The sequence below is a fragment of the Prionailurus viverrinus genome, chromosome A1 (assembly GCF_022837055.1).
Source record: "Prionailurus viverrinus isolate Anna chromosome A1, UM_Priviv_1.0, whole genome shotgun sequence".
Classification (NCBI taxonomy): domain Eukaryota; kingdom Metazoa; phylum Chordata; class Mammalia; order Carnivora; family Felidae; genus Prionailurus; species Prionailurus viverrinus.
Window position 1 is genome coordinate 109816399 of NC_062561.1, and position 22611 is coordinate 109839009.

At 43.5% G+C, this 22611-nt stretch overlaps 1 protein-coding gene across 3 annotated transcripts in view; it reads left to right on the plus strand.

Moving 5' to 3' along the window:
* The first annotated feature begins 13863 nt into the window (after positions 1 to 13863).
* SLC22A5 (solute carrier family 22 member 5) overlaps positions 13864 to 22611 on the plus strand; it is a 29638-nt gene continuing 20890 nt past the window's right edge. For all 3 annotated transcript variants that reach the window (XM_047850189.1, XM_047850198.1, XM_047850180.1), the window contains exons 1-2: positions 13864 to 14319; positions 21680 to 21783. In XM_047850189.1, coding sequence (XP_047706145.1) covers positions 13927 to 14319; positions 21680 to 21783 — 497 coding nt within the window. In that variant the 5' untranslated portion in view covers positions 13864 to 13926. The remainder of the gene's footprint in view (positions 14320 to 21679; positions 21784 to 22611) is intronic.

Genomic DNA, 22611 nt, shown 5'->3' on the forward strand with positions numbered 1-22611 from the left:
AAATCCACTAGAATATCCTAGAATAGTTTATGTCATGTCATTTGTACAGTTTCATCCAGCCAGTGCTTTCGTCTCCCCCATGGATGCAGCCTGTCTGGATAATTTTTCCACCTACCTTGCTGGGCACTAGGTAGCCTGTCCCACAGACAGCAGGTCACGCTGTCTCCCAAGAAGCTCTCCTTGAACTTCCTTCCCACCGGTAGTGGCTGTTCCCTCCTCTGTGCTCCTCATGTACTTGTTACCCTTACTCAGTTGGGCTCTTGTCTTATTGCTTTCCAGAGGCGAGGGGCATTACCTTGTTTGTCTTTTTATCCTCTGTAGATCTGTTTAGCATAGTGTTTTCTTGCATTTAGCAAGCATTGATAAATATTTTAGTTGAAAAACTTTGTAAATCTAGCTTGGTGAATATGTTTGATACATAGACATTAAAAAATTTAAATGCGTATATTAAAAATGCTCTCAAAGCTTTTTCTAAATATGAAAAGTGAGGATTTTATAATTACCTTTTATTGCTGTTTGTGCAGGTGCTTTATGTCTTCTGAAAATCTGTTTATATAAAGGCAACAAGTACAGGCATGATTATCTCTTCGGTAGTTCAAAGATCAAGTAGATCAATACATGCCCAAATTCTATTTGATTAAACTGAAGATGCATTGCTGATTTTTAAAAACTACTTTTATTTATTTTTTTAAGTTTATGTATTTATTTTGGTAGAGAGAAAGAGAGAGAGGCAGAGAGAGAAGGAGCGGTCAAGAGAAAGAATCTCAGGCAGGCTCCACGCTGAGCATGTAGCCCGACTCTGGGTTCAATCCCACCATGCTGGGATCATGACCTGATTCAAAATCAAGCCACCGACCAAGCCACCGACCAAGCCACCCAGGCGCCTCTAGAAACTACTTTTAAAATTAGGTATACAAAGAACTATCCTGCACTTATGAATAGCAATCTCAGACTGGCAGCCAATCTTACACCACATGTTCTAGAATCTAGTTTCTTGCCTGGATTCTGTTAGCATCCTAACTAGTCCCTCCTCCTTAATTCTGCTCCTGTCTTCCTTGAATCTATCCTCAGCATAGCAGTGTGGGTGATCTAAATGAGATCATGTCTTGCAGCACCTGGGTGGCTCAGTCAGGTAAGCATCTGACTCTTGACCTCTGCTCATGCATGATCTTATGGCTCATGGGATAGAGCCCCACATCTGGTTCCCTGGCTGACAGCAGGGAGCCTGCTTGGGATTCTGTCTCTCCTTCTCTCTCTACTCCTCACCTGCTAACACTCTTTCTCTCTCTGAAAATAAACTTAAAAAAAAATTTTTTTTAATGAGATCATGTTACTTTTCTACTCCAAACCCTCCAGTAGCTTCTCCTCTCAGCCAGGTGCTTTTCTTCCCCCCTTTATGCTCCCACAGCACATACTTTTATTATGTGAGTTATGTCCCACATCAGTCAAGTTTTTAAAAAGTCAAAGTCTTTACAATAATCTATACAGAGGACGACTACATGTCTCAGTTTTCCCAGAGGAGCCACAGCTGGCCCAGGGTGATTATTAATACCCCCCACAACCTTTCATGCTAAAAATGCTCCAGTTTGATATATAGCTCCTAGTTTGGAACATATATAGCTCCCAGTTTGGAGTTATATATGCTCACCAACTGTGTGTCCCCACCCTATGTCTTTCTTCATATGTCACCTGCTTCCTAAATACTTATCCAACCACCCAGTCTAAAATTGCATCCTGTTCTCTGTCTGTCCTCAACTCACCCATCCCTGCTTCATTTTTCTTCATAGTTCCTATCACCCTCTAACATCCTAACTAATTTACTTCTTCATTTTTTCATATGTTCTTCTTCCTCCTGGAGCTTACATTCCATGAGGGGCACTTCTGTATCCCCAGAAGTTAGAACAGTGGTTGGCACATAGCAGGTACTTGATAAAATATTTGTCTAAAAATGAATAAGTAGGAGCGCCTGGGTGGCTCAGTCTGTGAAGCATCTGACTTCGGCTCAGGTCATGATCTCACGTTTCGTGGGTTCAAGCCCTGCGTCAGGCTCTGTGCTGATAGTGCAGAGCCTGAAGCCTGCTTCAGGTTCTCTCTCTCTCTCTCTCTCTCTCTCTCTCTCTCCACCTCTGCCACTCACACTCTGTCTCTCTCTCAAAAATAAACATTAAAAAAAAGTTTTTAAGTAAAAAAACATTAAAAAATAAAAATGAATAAATAGGGGTGCCTGCGTGGCTCAGTTGGTTGAGTCCCACTCTTGATTTTGACTCAGGTCATGATGCCACCAGAGTCATAGGATTGAGCCCCATGTCGGGCTTGGCGCTAAGTGTGGAGCCTGCTTGATATTCCCTTTGCCCTTCTCCCCTGCTCTCGTGCTCTCTCTCTCTCTCAAAATAAAATAAATGTATCAATCAATCAATAATGAATAAATATATTATGGTCATTATTATAGTTAAATTGGCAAAAGTAATTACTAGTTTTCAAATAAGAAAATGTTGGCCAATAAACATACCAAACAAGCATTCTGCTTTACAAGTAATTGAAAGAATACTAATTGAAGTAGCAATGTGCTGCCATTTTGCAACTAACAAAGATTACAAAATGATAGTGTTCAATAATCATGATTGTATGAGGAGATATACTTTCATATTCTTCTGGTGGGAGTGTAAATTGGATTATTATTTCTGGAAAATAAATTGGCAAAGCATTTCCAAAGCCTTAGAATGCTTGGATTTTTTTTTTTTAAGTTTATTCGATTTAAGAGAGGTAGAGCATGTGTGTGAGTGAGTAGGGGAGGGGCAAGGAGAGAGGGAGAGAGAATCCCAAACAGGCTCTGTGCAGTCAGGGCAGAGCCCAATGCGGGGCTCAATCCCACAAACCACAAGATCATGACCTGAGCTGAAATCAAGAGTCAGATGCTTAACCGATTGAGCCACCCAGGCACCCCTGGATTATTTTTTTTAATTTATTAACTCCACAACTAGGAAATAGTCAGAGATATATGAACTCTTTATGCAGAGATGTTTATTACATTATTATTTGCAATTTTAAAAAACTAAGTATGGCCTAACAAAGGAGGTGAAAGACTTATTCATTGAAAATACAAAACATTGCTAAAAGAAATCAAAGAATATATAAATAAATGGTAACATATCCTGTGCTCATGGAGTGGAAGACTCAAATATTATTAAAACGTCCAACTAATCAGAGTAACCTACAAATGCAATGCAATTGCTGTCAAAATCTCAGTGGCATTTTTGCAGAACTAGGAAAAAACATCCTAAGATTTATGTGGAATCTCAAGGGAACCCAAACAGCTAAAACAATCTTGAAAAAGAACAGAGTTGGAGGCTTCACACTTTCCAGCCTCAAGATATACTACAAACAACAGTACTCAAGACAGTGTGGTAGTGGCATAAAGACAGATATATAGATCAACATAAGAGAATAGAGATCCCAGATAAACCCTTACTTATATGGGGAAATTATTTTAGACAAGAGTGTCAACACTACACATTGGGGAAAGGACAGTCTCTTCACCAAATGGCTTTGTTAAAACTGGATATTCACATGCAAAAAGTTGGATCCATACCTTACACTATAATACAAAAATTAACTGAGAATAAAGACCTAAATGTAAGACCTAAAAAACTCTAAGAAGAAAAACTTCAGGGTACTGAATTTGGGGATGGTTTCTTGGACATGGCACCAAAAGCATTGGCAAGAGAAGCAAAAATAGACAAATGGGACTATATCAAACTTAAAAACTTGAGTGTCAAAGGCAACAGAGTGAAAAGGCAGCCTATGGAATGAAAAAACTTGTTTACAAATCATATATCTAATAAAGGATCACTATCCAGAATGTAAAAGAAACTTCTACACTCAACAACAAAAACAATAGTCTGATTTAAAAATGGGCCAAGGATTTGAATAGACAATTCTCCAAAGAAGATGTACAAATGGCCAGCAAGCATATGAAGGTGCTCAACGTCACTAATCATTAGATAAGTGGAAACCAAAACCACGAGATACCATCTCATACCCAGTAGGATGGCTGCTATAAAAAGAGCAGAAAACAAGGGTTGACAAGGATGTGGAGAAATTAGAATACTTGTGCACTCTTGGTGGAAATGTGAAATGGTGGGGCCACTATGGAAAACAATATGGAGGTTCCTCAAAAATTTAAAAATAGAATGACAATATGACTCAACAAAACAGTTCAAAGCAGACTCTAGGAGAGCTATTTGCACACTCATGCAGCATAATTTACAAAAGCTAAGAACTGGAAGCAACCCAAATGTTCATCAACAGATGAATAGATAAAGAAAATGTGGTGTGCATGTACAATGCAACATTATGTAGCATTGGGGGAAAAAAAGGAAATCCTGCTGCATGCTGTAACACGTATGAACCTCAAGAACACTATCCTGAGTGAAATAAGCCAGTCACAAAAGGGCAAATCTGTATGATTCCACTCACATAAAGTATCTAAAATGTCAAAATCATAGAAACAGAAAGTAGAAAGATGGTTAACAAGAGCAGGGAAAAGGGAGAGTTAGCGTTCCATAGGTTTCAGTTTTGCAAGATGAAGAAGTTCTAGAGATCTGTTCATAACAATGAAAATATGCATAATACTGCTGAACAGTACACTTACAAATGGTGCAGATGGCAAAATTTAATGTTATGTGTTTTTTTACCACAATAAAAAAAAAGTTAAGTTGGATACAGTTAAGTAAATCAGTAATGGTGTGTTTTTTTGAAAGAATATTATTCAGCATTTAAAAACAGTATTTAAGAATTTTTTTTCAAGTCTTATATTACCCAACATGGGGCCCGAACTCATGTCTCTGAGATCAAGAGTCACATGTTGTCATGACCGAACCAGCCAGGTGCCCCTAAGAACTATTTTTAATAATATGATAAAATACTTGTGATATAATGCAAGTATTAAAAAATAGTATGTAATAGTATTAACCAAATAATGAATGCATGCTTGAACAAAATATGTGTAAAATACACAAAAAAAAAACAACTAGAAGGAAATATTTCAAAGTGTTAACAGTAAATATGTCTGGGTGGGGGATTTTAGATGACTTCTGTTTTAGTTTCCTTTTTGTAGTTTTCCATACTTCACAAATGTTTCACAAATATATTACTTTTGTAATCATAAAGAAGTTAAAAAATATAAACTTTTATTAAGTGTCAACTAAGTATGAGGTCTCAGGGACCAAAGATGAAGACATGAAGAATACAAAATTCTTGCTCAAAGTGGGCTCAGTCTAGCCAAATTATAAATTCCTGTCTGTGTGGCCTTGGCAGCTAGCCCAGTGCCCTGACCTGGGGCTGATCTCTGTGGAGCTGAAACTCAGGTCAAAGTCATTTTCTGCTATCCAGACCTGGGCTTTAAAAAAAAAATTTTTTTTTTAAATGTTGATTTACTTTGGGAGACAGCAAGAGACAGAGTGCAAGCAGGGGAGGGGCAGAGAGAGAGGGAGACACAGAATCAGAAGCAGGCTCCAAGCTCTGAGTGGTCAGCACAGAACCCGACGTGGGGCTCAAACTCACAAACCGTGAGATCATGACCTGAGTGGAAGTTGGACGCTTAACTGACTGAGCCACCCAGGTGCCTCAGACCTGGGCATTTTTATACCTCTCCTCTCTGCTTGAGCAGCTGTCACCTACGTCTACCCTGATTTGGTTTCACCAAGCCACACTTGCTCTGCTGAAGCAAATTACCTTATCACTGGGGTTCTATTTAACAGACCACGAAATGGCTTATAAAAAGTTATGAGGACTTGAAAAAAAATTATAAGGATGTGAACTATCAGTGTCTCAGTTTGGCACAGAAGTCTTCAACCTGATTTTGAGATCCGTGAGACTTTTATCTAATGCTGCAAATTTGACCTTCCTTGTCAAACACTCTCCTTCTAACTTCCCTCTGTGCTCCTGTCCCTGCAAATCCCACCATTTCACGCTCCCTCTGTTGCCTTCCTGCCATTCTGTTCCACTCTGGACAAACATCTGTCCTCCTTGAAGTATATCTCTGGGTGTTTTCTCCACATCCTCACCCTGACAGAGACCTAGCTTCCCCCTGAGCACCCCACTTCCTTTCTGGTCCTGTCTCACTGAGGCTATTTATTTCCCACTTCCTGTGAAATTCAGAGCCAGGTAAATTCTCGGCATTTACCTAGATGTTCACTGGCGGTTCCAAACTAGAACCCCTTCTCCTTCACGTACGTGAAATACCTCCTTCAAGGTTAAGGCTGTACCCTTATGGTTGCTGTTACCAACAATCTGCCCAGTTGCTTATCCACATTCTGTGAGCTCTCTGGAACCCAGTCTGAGATACTGATGACTTTTGTGCTCAGGAGCATGAGTAATCGTACACCTACCTCAGCTTCAGGGTACTTGACCTTTACCCGTACTTCAGTCCCTCACTGCCAAGGACACACCCTCGTCCCTGTCAACAATCACAGTAACTCTGCCTCATTCCAGTACCTTTTGTTTTCCTCACAACCCTTCAGTTCTGACCTTGGTTCCTTTTGCTTCCAGTTTATACTTCATGATCCCCTCAATTCAGTCACCTAACTTTGGGCCTTTTGTTTACTCAAACCATTTTACTCTTCACTCTCAATCCAAGATGCTGAATTAAGATACAGGAGAGGGTACAGGCACCTGGGTGGCTCAGAAGGTTGAGCAGTTGAATGTCCGACTTAGGCTCAGGTCATGATCTTGTGGCTTATGGGTTTGAGCCCCACATTGGGCTCTCTGTTGTCAGTGCAGACCCTGCTTTGGACTCTGTCTCCCTCTCTCTGCCCCTCCCCTGCTGGTTCTCTCCCTCTCTCTGTCTCTCTCTTCTCTTCTCTTCTCTTCTCTTTCTCAAAATAAATAAACTTAAAAAAAGATACAAGAGAGGGGAGATCACCGATGGGTTGGAGGAACGTGTTGGCTGGGAGAGTGACGAATGGGTTGAGGGTCCAGCTGTGATTGGAAATGGAAATGTGTAGAGACGCCAATTCACATGGTTGTATGATTTTTCTCCAGTATCCCAGGGTAGGAGTGAAATGCACACCTGGTTGGATTTGGGGTTTGTAGTTCAGGTGAACAGAATGACAAGACAGTAGAGGAACTGAGAGTGACTGAGCCAAAGGACCATAGTATTCAAGAGGAAAGGGAAAAAAACATGACAACTTCTGTTGTGCTAGTATGCTGTGTCCATCCACTTTTTTTCTTTATTTAAGGTGTATGAGAACCTGGCACAGTGTTAAGATCTAGAGCTAGAGTGCAGATCAGCCTAAGGTGTCAGAATCTGCCCCATCTCTCTTAGACTATTCACCAAGGACGTGACCATGTTGATATGAAACCTGAGGAGGCTGAATGCGGTCACTTGGCATGGGCAAAAGTTTAGATTTCAGTTTTAAACATAATGAGATGTAGCATTAATAATTAAAAGTGTAGGCAAGGAGGCAGACCCACCAGAGTTTTAATTGGGACCTGTCACATACTAACCAGAGCAACTGCATAAATTATTGAACTTCTCTTTGGCTGTAAAGTGAGGACAATGAGCATATCTACCTCATAGAACTGATGTGAGGACTAAATGATGTCACGGGCTATTGATATTATTATTATTGTAACATCGCAACAGCAAAGAGGATGGATACTTGATCAGGACTAATTTCCACCCTAACTGGCATCTAGCTCAGAAGATTAAGATCATCAATAACTTATATTATCCAAATTTAACAAAGTCTCCTGATATCTTCCTATGGAATCTTACTCCAATATGACTCATATCCCATCTTATCTCATAAGGAGACCAAATGTTCCTATGTATCTTTTCTCTTGGTTAATTTCTTCCAGACTTACGACTTTAAATACCATCCATATGCAGATAACTCCCTGATTTATATCTCATTCTGACCTCTCCTATGAGAGGTCTTCTATGAACTTCATATTCATATATCCAACTATCTCCAAACTTATACTGAAATACAAGTTTAAAATATTAATATACTTACATATAAGTTTATTTTTATATTTAAAGTATGCCTCTTGCACAGGCAACAAAAGAAAAAATAGATAAATTGGATTACACCAAAATTTAAAACTTTTGTGCATAAAAGGACATGATCAACAGAGTGAAAAGGCAACCATGGAAGGGGAGAAAATATTTGGAAGTCACCTATCTGATAAGAAGTTAATATCTAGAATATATAAAGAACTCCTACAACTCAACAACAACAACAACAACAAACAACTCAATTTAAAAAAATGAGCAAAGGACTTCGTGGACATTTCTTCAAAGAAAATACACAAATGGCCAGTAAGCACATAACATAATGCCCAACATCACTAATCATGAAGCAAATACCAATCCAAACCACAATAAGACATCATCTCATATTCATTAGGATGGCTGCTATTAAAGAAAAATAGAAAATAACAAGTGTTGGTGAGGATGTGTAAAAATTGGAACCTTTGTGTGCTGTTGATGGGAATGGAAAATGGTGCAGTTCCCTATAGAAAACAGCATGGCAGTTCCTCAAAAAAAAAAAAAAAATAGAATTGCCATGCAATCCGGCAATCTCATTTCTTAGTATATACTTAATAGAACTGAAAGCATGGACTTGAAGAGATATTTATATACTCATGTTCCTATAGCAACACTATTCACAGTAGCCAAAAGATGGAAGCAACCGAAGTGTCTATTGACAGATAAATGAAAGAACCAACTGTGGTCTATACATACAGTGGAATATTATTCAGCCTTGAAAAGAAAGAAAATTCTGACATATGCTATAGCACAGATGAACCCTGTGGACAGTGTGCTTAATGAAATTAGCCAGTCACACCAGGACACACAGGACTGTAGGATTCCAGTTATATGAGGGACCAAGAGTGGTCCAGCTTATAGAACCAGAAAGTAGAAGGATGGTTGCTAAGGGCTGGGGGGAGGGAGAGAGTGGGAAGTTAGTGTTTAATGGGGACAGAGTTTCAGTTTTGCAACATCAAAAGAGTTCTAGAGATGGATGGCAGGAATGGTCGTACAACAATGTGAATGTACTTAATGCCACTGAACTGTATTCTTAAAATGGTCAAGATGATAATTTCATGTCATGTGTATTTTACCATGATAAACTTTTTAAAAAATTAAAATGAAGTAAAACTTGTAATTTCCCACACTCCCACCCACCCGATCAATTTCCTCATTCTAAAAATTGGCACCAAGTTGCTTAGTCCAAAACTCCAGGATTCGTCCTTAATTTCCTCCCCTCCTGCCCATATCCAATAGTAAGTCATGTTACCTTTTGCTTCCGAAATATATTCTGAATTTATCCGTTCATCTCTTTCACAGATACTGTTGTACTTCAGGCCATCATATGCTCTGGCCTGTGGTGCCACACTGGCTTCCTAAGCAGTTGACCTGTTTTCTTTCTTGTCCTCTCCAGTCAATTGGTATAGCAACCAGAGTGCTCTTTTTATGGTAGAAACCACCCGTTTTTCTTTCTCTACTTAAAAGTACTCTGATAGTTCCTCATCGCACCTATAATAAAATCCAAACTCCTTGCCACGTTTACAGGGTGCTAGATGATCTGGTGTCCATACAAACTGGCCTCCCTCCAATGGCTCTGACCTTATGTCCCATCACTACTAGCTTTGATCACTATGTTCCAGTCACGCTGGTCTTCCCTCTGTTGTTCCAACACCCCCAAGCACATGCCCTTTCCTTGCAGACTTAGCATTTGCTGCACCTCTGCTTGGTACACTCTCTTCCCAGATCTTCACGTGATAGGTTCCTTCTGATGCCTTGTGTCTCAGCTTAGCTATCACCTTCTCAGAAAAATATTCATTTACCATTCAATCTAAGGTAGCCACCCACTGATTGTCACTCTTTACACTGTCATTCTCTTCTGTCTTTTCTTGGCACTTACCACTACTAGAAATTCATATTTGTTTTCACAAGTTTATCGCCAGTTTCACCATCCCCTCACTAAAGTGTGAGCTCTGTGAGAATAGATACCTTGTTTGTTTCCTCGATTCCCAGAACCCAGAACACTGTTGGGCACATTACATCCTATTTGCTGACTGAAGGAAGAAGTAAGTAACATCAATGACTCAATTTTCCTTCTATATCACATACAGACATAAAAGCCTTTTGGCTGAACTGATATTTCTAACATTAGCCATCACCAATATCTTTTCTATCTATTCTAGAATGTGGTAACCAGTCTTCAAAAGGCAAGCAACATATCTGACATTTCATTTTATGCAGGTATACCCTCAGGGGAATGAGTTTACATTCCTACTGTTGCTGAAGTGTATAGCAATGTGTAATTATTTACCTGGAATTTAAAAATTGTCCTGTATTTCTTGAAGCCAGATTGTAGGTTTTCACACTGGAAATTACACTTGTTCAAAGTAAAATTCCAGACATCTAAGTCCTTAAAAACTTGTTCAAAGTGTTTCATTACATACTTTTTCTAGTCCTAAGAATGTTTCACGGTTCATTCCCTTCACGGTTAGTTATCTATCTGTCCAGGACAAAATAAATTGGGACTTAAAAGGCAGGACCATATACCAGCACAAATGTGATTTCTCTGCCTCTTCTATCTGTGCAACCCCAAACTCCTTCAAAGTCAAACCTCTAACCACAGTTGGGCCCATGAATATAGACTATTCTGTCATTATTTTTGAGGTGTGTCTGCAGTGGACACCAGGGCACCAGTGGCACAAAAGTACTGCATTCCCACTGACAAATGAAGTCCTGCTATGCTAAGTTCAACTGCAGCTGTTCTACTGTACCCAAAGTGCTGATAGGCATGGGTGATGAAATGCTACTTGGGATGTTGTCTGATGAGGGGGATAGACCCCTATTCCTCCACTCTTGAGTCATACTCTGATGTTCTGAGGCAAAGGCAAATGAAATGTCACAGAGATCTTGTCAAAAAAAATAGCTATTCCAGATTTCACTTTCTATAAAATCTGTACACAATCTGTGGAATTGACAGCATTACCTGGGCAGACCCTCTGAATCATCCTTCACTCCAATAATGAAGCTATAACATTGGACTAAGCCTGGATCTCCTCTCTTTTCCCAAAAGAGGAGTTCTTTCTTTGGAGGCTTCTCCTTCCTCAGGCAAGTTAAGGGCTGCCTGCTTCAGCTCACTTAATGTAAACATTTCCAAATCTATGGAGAACTTGTAGTTCCAAAAGTGTTTCTTTAGTCAATAAGCAAAAATAAAAATAACTATAGCTAATACTTATATCACACTTAACATGTGCTAGCTAGGCACTGAGCTCACCACTACCATCTGGGAAATTGAGGTTTGGAAAGTTTATAAACTTGCTCACATTTACTAGCTAGGACTTGAAGGAGTCAGTAATTGAATGCTGACAGCTATACCCAGAGACTATGCTCTTAACTAATGCACTGTATTGTCTCTTAACCTGGAAGTAATTATAAAGTTTCCAAAATTCTATCTTGTTGAATAGAAGATAAATCAAGGAGTTATAGATGTTTATTCTTCCTTATTTTAATCCATTATTTAATAATCTGTGTATTTTTTTTAACATTTTTTTTTTTTATTCTGAGAAACAGAGCATGAGTGGCGGAGGGGCAGAGAGAGAGGGAGACACACAGTATGAAGCAGGCTCCAGGCTCTGAGCTGTGAGCACAGAGCCCGATGTGGGGCTCAAACCCATGACCAGTGATATCCTGATGGACGCTTAACTGACTGAGTCACCCAGATGCCTGTTAACCTCTCTTTTAAAAGATGCAGTTTCAATAATAATAACCTTCAGAAAGTAATCACTGCCCCACCTAGAACTGGAAGCCGCTGCTACAGGTTGCTCTTTGCTTTGTACACATAGACAAGCCTTTTTTGGCAAAAGATTTGTTTTCTTAAAATCTTTTTTGGTAACCTACTCAATTGTTTTCAGACCCTGCAGGAGTGTTTTCTGATGTCCAAGTGATATTTCTTAAGTTAAGACCTTTTCACTTTTTTTGGTCTGGGCGCAGGTCAGCATTCTTCTCAGAGAAGCTTTAGTTTATTTTGAAATATTGAAACAATTTTGAGAATTGATACAAAAAAAGTTTATTTTCAAGAAGCTTGGTTTTCCTTTTCAGTTAGTTCCAGAAAAGGACTGTTACTTGAGATAAGATGTTAGAAAGGATTAAGTGCACTTTTGAAGGCAAAGCCAGACATCTTCAGGAGGCAGGAATATTGTACATATAAACAAAATGACTAGTATCTGTGTTAACACTTTTATCTCAAGTTTTAAAAATCTATGTTTTTATGTTTTAGGAAAATGTTTATATTTTCTTGCATAAAACATGCTGGCTTGTCCTCTATTTTTATTTTCAATTTAGAATATAATCACTATTAAAGAGTGTTTATCCAAGAGATTACATTTAAACAATATACATTTAGTTCTCTATCACCAAGCCACTGTTATAAAAAAAGGAATATGCTGCAATGTTAAATTTAGCAGCCCTAATTTTTAAAGGCTTTATAACAGTGCTGTCCAATAAGATAGCCACTAAAGCTACATGTGGCTACAGAGCACTTAAAATGTGGTTAATCCAAAATGAAATGTGCCTTAAAATACACACTGGATTCTTAATATTAGTATGAAAAAGAAAAGTAAGATCAATGATTTTTTTATATTAGAATATAAAATATCTCATTAATTTCTATGTTGATTACATGATGAAATGATAATGTTGGAAATCTCAGACTGAATATTATTAAACATATTATTAAAACTAACTTCATCCATTCCTTTTTACTTTTCTTAATATGTAGTGTTTCCAGATAAAACATGGGACACCCAGTTACATGTGAATTTCGTATGTTCCTGCTTATATTTTAACACTATAAAATTATCCCTCTTTTAACTGAAATTCAAATTTTCACTGGGTATCTTATATTTTTATTTGCTAAAGCTGGTAACTTTATTAATATGACTACTAGAAAAACTTAAATTATAAACGTAATCTATTGGACAGTGAAACTTTAGAAGATTCTAGTTTTGTTTTGTTTTACCAGCTATTGAGCCAATTGTGCAGAAACACCTAATCTGAAGGAACATTTAATCCTAGACTGGGATCGTCAATACTCTCGAAGTTAAATTTTTACATTTGTTTTAACAAGTTAAAGGACAACAAAGGGGCTTGACGCAGACCAAAGTATGGAAAGGGCATTTGGATTAGAATTAAAAGTCATTGCTCCCAGCCTCTCCATTAGGGTAGTTAACGGTTCCACTTTCAAAACAATCCCTGCCACTGTTACAAGGATGGGCGGTGTCAAGGTCAGTTAACTGGCAGGGAGACTCTGGGCCAGTCACAGTCCCTCAAGAGAAGTCAGTAAAAAGTTGGCGGGGGTGGAGGGACGGTATTTTTATACTTGACCCTCGCACTCCGGTGGTCTAGCCATCCCCTCCCCTGGCTCCGCGCTGGGCCAGACGCCAAGGCGCCGAGTCTCACTGCCTTCCTAAGCCGAACCACGGCTACCTGGGTTGCAAGACCAAGACTGTTCCAGCAAAGGTCCGGCGCCAACCAGCTAGACCCCAGATCTGCGTCCCGTGAGAGCCACAGGTGCACGCAGCGGCTGGGGCCCGCCCACCCGCCGTCACGCACAGACCCAGTCCCGCCTCTCCGTCTGCGCCGCTAAGCCCAGAGCCCGCCCCAGCCTCGAGCTCTATGTAAAGCAGGTCTCTGCAGGCAGGCCGCTATGGCGTCTGGAGCGCGACTGCCCGTTCAGTCAGAGGGCCGACAAACCGCCCCTCCCTCTCTGGGTCGCGCGGCGAGGGCCTGGCGCGCACGCGCACGCGCACGCTCCACCCCCCGCCCCCGCCCCCGCGCGCTGCCGCGCGCCCCCGCGTCCTTCGACCCCGGGCAGCGCGCCGCTGGCCGCTGAAGGCGGCATGCGGGACTACGACGAGGTGACCGCCTTCCTGGGCGAGTGGGGGCCCTTCCAGCGCCTCATCTTCTTCCTGCTCAGCGCCAGCATCATCCCCAACGGCTTCAATGGAATGTCAGTCGTGTTCTTGACGCCCACCCCGGAGCACCGCTGCCGGGTGCCCGACACCGCGAACCTGAGCAGCGCGTGGCGCAACCACAGTATCCCGCTGCGGCTGCAGGACGGTCGCGAGGTGCCTCACAGCTGCCGGCGCTACCGGCTGGCGGCGATCGCCAACTTCTCGGCACTGGGGCTGGAGCCGGGGCGCGACTTGGATCTGGAGCAACTGGAGCAGGAGAGCTGCCTGGATGGCTGGGAGTTTAGCCAGGACATCTACCTGTCCACCATCGTGACTGAGGTGCGTACTAGCCCCGGGGCCGAGGACGTGGGGAGGACCTTCGCACTGCACCCCACAAGGTGTGCGCTGGATGCTGTCACTCTCTCTCCCCCAATACACTATCCACCTCGAAGTGGGCATCCTCCAGGCAACGCTTTGAGAAGTGACTTCCAGCCAGACCATGCCCCTACCAGCACGAGTGTCCTATTAGCTGCCTGTTAATGGCCACCTTGAAGAGGGTGCCAAGAAGGCCACGGCGGTCCCTAAGATACTCTAAGACCGTGAATAATCAAAGACTTTTTCTAGATGGAGATGGGGGTGTTGAGCAAATTCAGAGCTTGGGCCAAGGGGCTGTCACCGCTTTTTCTCTAGCCTCTTGGCATCTGTTCAGAGAGAAACACTCCTTTCTTAAGAACTTGTAGGGGCGCCTGGGTGGCTCAGTCGGTTGAGCGTCCGACTTCAGCTCAGGTCACCATCTCACGGTCTGTGAGTTGGAGCCCCACGTCGGGCTCTGGGCTGATGGCTCAGAGCCTGGAGCCTGCTTCCGATTCTGTGTCTCCTTCTCTCTCTGCCCCTCCCCCATTCATGCTCTGTCTCTCTCTGTCGCAAAAATAAATAAAAATGTTAAAAAAAAAAAAAAGAACTTGTAAAACTAAGGGAAGCATGTGTATAAAATAGTCACGGTGCTCCTTTCTCCAGTTACTCTTTCTTCACCCACCCTCACCCAAAATGTCGGTCTAGTCATACCCTATCAGAGATTGTTTACCTTTTGCTTATGTTTAGTTACCAGAATTATGGGACCCATTCATCTGAACATCAATTCAGGCTGACTTGTTCACTTGGAATGCTTTAGAATATTCGAAGGCCATGTCGTTGGGCAGATTTAAAGCATACAACTTTAGTTCATAGGAAGCATGGGGGGGGGGTGCTTCTTATTCCCCAACCCCTTGGATTTTCCTTTTTGGGTAGCTTTGTCTCTCCCAGTGACCCTGCAGTCGTTAGTACTACATGTATGGCATCACGTTAACGGATGCTTGTAGATGTGCTTTGCATCTTATTCAGACACTGGACTCCCTGGGGTCTCAAGCAGAAATGAACTAGCAGAGCAGTGAAAAGAGTCCTCCATAGGCACCTAGGTGCCCAGGTTCACAAAGTGTCAGGATCAGGGATTCACAGATGAGAGAAAGCTTCCTGGCAATGGCATCTCGCTGAATCTGGAATGTTTAGCTCCAGTCTGGAACAGCTGGAAACAACCTGGAAGGAGGGCAGGGTTCACAGGGAGAGTTCTAAAAGGGAGTGTGCACAGGTCCTGATATGGCATCAAACCCTCCTGTAAGCCCACAGGGGTTCTGGAGGCCCCTTTTATGTTGCTTCTGGAGGCTGTCACCCTTCAAGGGAGTCTGATCACTGCCTTGAGCCTCTTGTGTCCATGGATGTGCACGCTTGTGCTCTGTATGTTTGGATGTTTGATGTCCCCAGCATCTGTGCTTCCTTACTGCCATGTATATGTAATAGGAGTGTGATCTGAGCCCCACTGGGATCTCTCAGCTAGTGATATCATTCCACTGTCCTGAGGTATTGATACTTGACAAGAGAGGCACTGAATGGAGGTAGCTGACAGTGCTTTGTGACCCAAGAGTCGACAGAGAATCAAAACTCCTAGTCATTACAAGTCCTCAAGCAAGTCTGTCACACCCCTGGAAGCCAGTGAGTTGTGAAAGCAGAGGCTGTCCCTCAGGTTGCTTGCTGAGGCCACCAAGGGGAAGCCATACTTCATGACACAGGAGTCCCTGCAAATTCTGCTTCTGGCTGCCCAATGAAAGGGGAAGCAGTGAATTCACGAGAAGCTCATGGCATCTCTTTGGATTTTACCCTGACTTCTAGAGTCCCTTGTCTTACCCTACTCATTTGCTCTTGCTTCACTGCCCCTATCCTGTCTTGGGCTAAGACTGGTGGTGGCCCTGATGAGCTCCCAAAGGTCGGCTATAGTGGAAGGGTCCTTGAGCTACATTGCTGCCAATGTCAGTCTTTTCCTTTTTTGTATTTAGCCTATTTATTTAGCTGTCTTGGCAGTTTCATAAGAGCTGCCTGCCCTTTTACCTACATATACATTTTCAGCCTTTGCAAGGAGACAAGGTTAATACATTACTTAGCCCTTTGTTTTGGGATTCTGGAATGTCTGACTCTTAAGCCCAAGGCTGTTTGTTCCTCTTAGGTGAATAGTCACCCCTGGAAGCTATTGCATTAACATTCTGATGGCTCCATTTTTCTAAGACCCATTTTCTTCCAACCTGGACCTGGCCTGCTGATCACTGCAGCCAGTTCCATGTCTGATAAAGTTTCAAGCCTGCCCTCAGCCCCAAATCATACATAGAGGTGTTTATAAGTACATTGGTATTGAATTCCTATTTGTTTTTCAACAGAAGATGAAAACCATAGGTCTCCTGTTTAATTGTTTTTCCTTGTTGAAGTTATCAAGTATGTACATGTAGTACTAAACGTTGTGGTAGATTTACCTCTTTGCATCTCCCTGACATGAGGCTGGATATAGACAGGGTACTGAAGGAAATTTTTGGTGAATGGATTAATGAACAACTTAAGAAATGTTGTCTAAAATTTGAGAGCTAAAGAAGGAAAGGACAGTTTAATTCATAGAAGGGAAACTTGGAGGTGGTCAGAAAGCATTGACCAAAATATTTTAAAGAAAATGTAACCTCCCAGCCCACAAACTGTGGCTTGCCCCTAAATGGATCTGCGACAAAGATTGGCGGAAAGGAGGTGAAAAGGAATGCGATGAAAGGGAATGTTTCGGGAATAGTTTGGTGGTTCCTGTGCTTCTAGACTGGCCTCTTCCCTGCCCCTCAGTCATTCCTGGAGTACTAGAGAAATCAGCCACCCCACCTTGCAGTGTTGCTCCAATATCTGAATACTTCTTGATTCAGGACTACCCCTCTTCTGAAACCTGGGTGATTCAGCAGGCTGCCTGGCCCACCTGCTTTTTGGTATTTCTCTAGCCCAGCTAGCAGCCAGAAAGATTCTTTGAGAAACTTCTAGCTCTTCTGGCACCCATCAGTTAGGGTGTCTTCAGCTAAGACCTGGGAGTCATGTGTGTTTCCTTGCTTCTGGCCATTCTCTGCTTCTCTGAAGCCTCCTGCCCCAGCCCATGGCAATACTTTGACTCACTCCTTATTGTCCTGGAAAGTCTCTTCCTCTGGACTGGCTTTTCTGTCAGTCTTATCTCAGGTACCAAGTCTTGGAAGATAGGACAGCCCTCAATGCTATCTACAAGCCTGCCTGAAGGAAAAACCACATCAACCGGGGAGGCAGGGCTGGGCTGACTCAGTGTGGAAAGACCCAGAGCTTGTGCCTCACTGTTAGGTCTTTGCTGACATGTCTCACTCAAGGGAGAGTGAGTGAGCAGACCCTCAGCCCTGCCTTTGGAGCTCATGGCAACCAGAGAAGTTACTTGTTGGGTCCCTGAGGCCCCTGTACACACAGTCTTAGTAGAACCATCTAGACATGAGTGGTTAGATTGAGCCCTGCTCTAGCTGGCTGAGAACCGACACCCTGGGTTAAAGTTCTTAGAGCTGACACAGAGAGGGGGTTAAATAGAAAAAAAAAGAAAGAAAAAAATTCTAGAGATTGAAGCTCAGGGTTCATCTGGGCCTTGAGCAGCCAAGCCTAAGGTCCAAACCCAAAAGATACTGTGGTGTTGCAAGTTAACAGCCCTTTTATTTATCTATTCCCTCACTCAACTATGTACCAAATAGCCTCTCCTCTGTAGAGCACTGCCAGGCGTTATAGAGGATATGGCAGCAAATTCTTTGTCTCCTTGCCCAGACAGCCTTGGGGCAAGGATCTGCCATTAACTGCAGCAGGAGGCAGGATGAAATGTGTGTAGGAACACATGGCATTCAGTAACAGGTGGTGCTTACCAGCATAGCGTGTCTGACCATTGATGCGGTCAGGCCAGGTACATCACAGGAAGAATTTCTGCCCTATGGGCACAGACCCTGTCTTTTTTCCCTTCCAGCCAACTCACAGGTTAGAACATTTAGTCCCAGGGATCTACATCACATCTCTATTTCCCATAACTGAGAAGCAGCTATAATTATATACTGCATACAAGAGACACAGTTCTCTCTCTTCTTAAAAACATTGACAGCTTTGGGGCGCCTGGGTGGCTCAGTCGGTTGAGCGTCCAACTTTGGCTCAGGTCATGATCTTGCGGTCATGATCTCGCGGTCATGATCTCGCTGTGAGTTCCAGCCCCGCATCTGGCTCTGCGCTGACAGCTCAGAGCCTGGAGCCTGCTTTGGATTCTGTGTCTCCCTCTCTCTCTGCCCCTCCCCCGCTCATGCCCTGTCTCTCTCTGTCAAAAATAAATAAACATTAAAACAAAAAAACATTAACAGCTTTGTTGAGGTGTAAATAACAGAAAATAAATGGCACATAAGTAAAGTGTACAATTTGAAAAGCTTTGAGAGAGAGAGATCCATGAAACCATCACCAGTAGAGAGGCACATTTCTGAACAGGAAGGATGGCAAGTCTGGACCCTTGCCAGAGTGGCTCTTAGATTTTTTCAGGCTGTCTGTTTTCACAGCTCACCCAGCTGAGGGGTCACAATGCTAGACTCATGACCTGAATCTTAAACACACATTCAGTTCTAACACTGAGACTTGCTATCATCAGCCAGTACCAGCCTATCCCACGAACCAAGAGGAAGCATCCATGAGCTAGTCTATAGCTGCTTTAGTCACGGCTGGGGAGCCACGAGCTCAGGATAGGAACACTAGATTCCTCTGCAAACACAAATCTTGATACATAGCCTGGACTCTAAGGGCTTCTCAGCCCACCTCTGCTAAAGAGGATGCAAGCCAAATCCTGGAGCCCACTGCAATCCTGGTGGCTGACACATTGGGTTGGCTGAATGGGTTGGCTGGGTAGGATCTAGTCCATGGCTGCCCTTGTGTTCATTTTTTGAGACCTATTATCTTTCCTGACCGTACTCATAGGCTGTCTGTGGCCAGTAGGAAGGAAGTGTCAACCCAGGTTTGCTTTTGGAGGCCCAAAACCAGGTCCTGAGGATTGTTAAGAATCTTCAGTGGCGGATAAAGGGCCCAGTTACTCCAAGGAGTTACACACTTGCCCAGAGTAAGGACAGCCTGGACCAAGTGGTGGGATTGAGGCTGCAGGTACTGGAGAGATGCCCTGGGAATCTATCCCAAGATGAGCATGACAGACACCTTGTCTCCTGCAGGGGATAGTCTGACCTGGTTTCAGGTAACACCTGGCCTTGTCAGCACAGAATTCCCTATAAGCCTGTATCAGGAGACCTGACATTGTTGGGGGAGGGGTCTACTGCTCCAGAACTCACTATAGAAGCCCCTGTGGATTTCCAGTCTAGCTCAGCTGTATCAGTCCCCACCCCTCATGCGAATCCTGTTGAGAAGCAGCTACTGACTCTTCAGTTTTGCATCTCCATTGCTACAAAAGTAATGCGTGCTGGCTGGGAATAGAGCCCATCATAGTCAGGAGCTGCGGTGGTAGTCGTAATCTGGCCCCTGAAGCTCTAACACTTAAGAGCCAGAGGCTCGCACCCCATTACCGAGTCCCCCAGCTCTCACTCCCTGGTCACTCCCATCCTGACTGTAGCAGCCGTGTCTGTATGAGGACTGCCCTGGGAGCACTCACCCTCCTAGAAGAGAGATGCTATCTAGATGCTAGCACCACTGAGGCTGCGGGGGTAGGAGGGCTGCCTGAGTATTTGGACCTTGGTGCTCCTCTATTCTTGCTTCCTGCTAATCTGGACTTCCTCTAGATTTGTGTGTGTGTGTGTGTGTGTGTGTGTGTGTGTGTGTGTGTGTGAGAGAGAGAGAGAGAGAGAGAGAGAGAGAGAGAGAGAGAGAGAGCGCGCACAAGTAAGCGAGTGGCAGAGAGAGAGAATCCCATGAGGGACAGAGAGAGAGAGAGAGAGAGAGAAGGGGGGCTCAAACTCACAAACCGTGAGATCATGACCTGAGCCAAAGTCAGATGCTTAACCAACTGAGCCACTCAGGTGCCCCTAAACTTCTCTAGATTTGAGTTTCAGATTGCTACCTCTTCCTTGCAGTGAGGATCACCACACCATTCTCAGCCCATCCAAGGTGCATGCTTATTCCAGAGTGGAGAGCCAGTTATGTGGCCAAGTGACCCTTATTGTTAGCTGTGGGGGTTCTTCATGGACTGCCTCACACCCCTCTGAGGTGCCCGGAGGCTATGTGCACACATGCCCAGTGGGGCAGGGAAGCAGACTTGTTTTTCCCCCTGTCACTGGCCTGGAAGAAATGCTTTCTTGGAAGCTGCACATCGCCCCACCCCTTTGTACTGGGGAGCCAGCAGGCTCCATGGAGGGCAGGCCAGCAGCCTGGCACCAGACAGGCAAGGGTCTGCATTCCTGGAGGGCAGCCTTCTTGGTGATTACTGAGCACCATCTTTCTCTGTTCTGGGAAACATTTTTCTGGGAACCACTAAGATTTTTGTTTTGTCCTTTCCTCTCTTTTTTTTGGCTCCTTGTTAGGCTGGGGCAACCCACCATCTGAATGTTCAGCTGCTTCCCCATGCCTACAGATCTCTTTTCATGGTAACTATAGATGGAACTATGCACTGGGAGCTGGAAAACTCAAGCGGAGCAGCCTGTTCGGTACCTCGATCCCTGTTTTACACATGGGGAAATTAAGGCACAATGAAGGAGGAAAATCTTACCTGACATTGGATAACCACTTAACAGTAGAGCATAAGCTAAACCCAGTTTCTTGATTCCCAGCTCAGAGCTCTTGGCTGTAATTTGGCCTAGTGTTTTTAGCACAGCATTAAGGATCCCAGGGCTCACTGGCCCAGAGTGGGGACCTGGGTCCAGCTGCAAGAACAGATCCAGATGATGCATTCTGGGCCCTCTGGCCTCAGTCCTTTGCTGGATGCCTTGACTCTTAGAGCCCCAGAGTCCCACTTTAGACCCATTCCTGTGCCATTCATCCTAATGGCCTCAACCCCGCTGAAAGAGTACCCTGCCCCATCCACAGATTCTTAGAAGTGACCATGAAAGGCCACAGTATTTGCTCCCTACCTGTCCCCCCCTCCTCAAATTGGTAGCAAAACAATGGAGCTGAAAGCCATGAAAAACAGGATGGGAGGGGCCCGCTCTCCCTGTGAGGGGCAACCTCCTCTCTGCTTTGCTGCCCACATGAGCCTTTGCCTGCCTGAATGAGGTCATGCACCTGTGCAGTAATGTAAACAGAACCTGCAGGGATGCAGGATATTCTCATTTAATTTAACAAGAAGTCTTAAATTTAAAACATTTAACAAAAGAAGTGAGTGATATGTCCCTTTGCTCCCTTACAGTGGAACCTGGTGTGTGAGGACGACTGGAAGGCCCCACTCACGGTCTCCTTGTTTTTCGTGGGTGTGCTGGTGGGCTCCTTCATTTCGGGGCAGCTCTCAGACAGGTAAGGTGGGTGTCTATCTCCTGCAGCTGCAGGGGACTATGGGACCGAGCAAGGAGCATGTACGTGCCTGGCGCCTGATTTCAGATGATAGTCTCTCAGCCCAGGGCCTTGTGTTTTAAAAGAAGAGGAAGCTGTGTCTATAGTATATACTCCATACCAGGTAAAGAGACCCAACAACCTCCTCTCTAATTCTTGCTTAGCAGAACAATCTGAGCGAATTATATCCATGATCCCACTGAACCAGAAATATGCCATAATTCACTTCTTGTACCAGCCTAGTTGGCTTTCCCTAGGTGACTCTTTTGTGTCCCTGAGCTTTGGAGAGGTAGACACCACACACATGCAGATGAATTTTTTGTAGATCTTAAGGCCTACAATGAATGACCACCTCTGTATTTTCCAAACCATCATTCTCTCTGGTGATGAGGAGATCTCACTAGCTGGTAGTGGCATAACAGGCAGAACTCTTGGGTTCATGGGGATGGTGCCTCTTAGCTAAGAGACCTTTGGTTATGTTACCTACTTCACAACAAGCAGAAAATGTGCTATTTTGGCCCATAAGCAGCTTATTTGTGTAATTCCAAGGTTTTTAACTTAAGTTCCATTCATGGCTTAGGGAGTTCACCTACTCTTGAAATTATGTGCAAAATTTTAGAGATTGTATATGAGCATTTTTTTCTGAGGAAGGTCCATAGTTTCCATGAAGTCCTCAGAGGGATCCATTATACCCTGTCTTTTTACCCTAGGGCTCCAAGGTCTGTTGGAGAAGTCCACAGTGAGAAGAATAGCCTTCACCCGAGGTCCTTGGCTGTACTGGATCACCCAGTG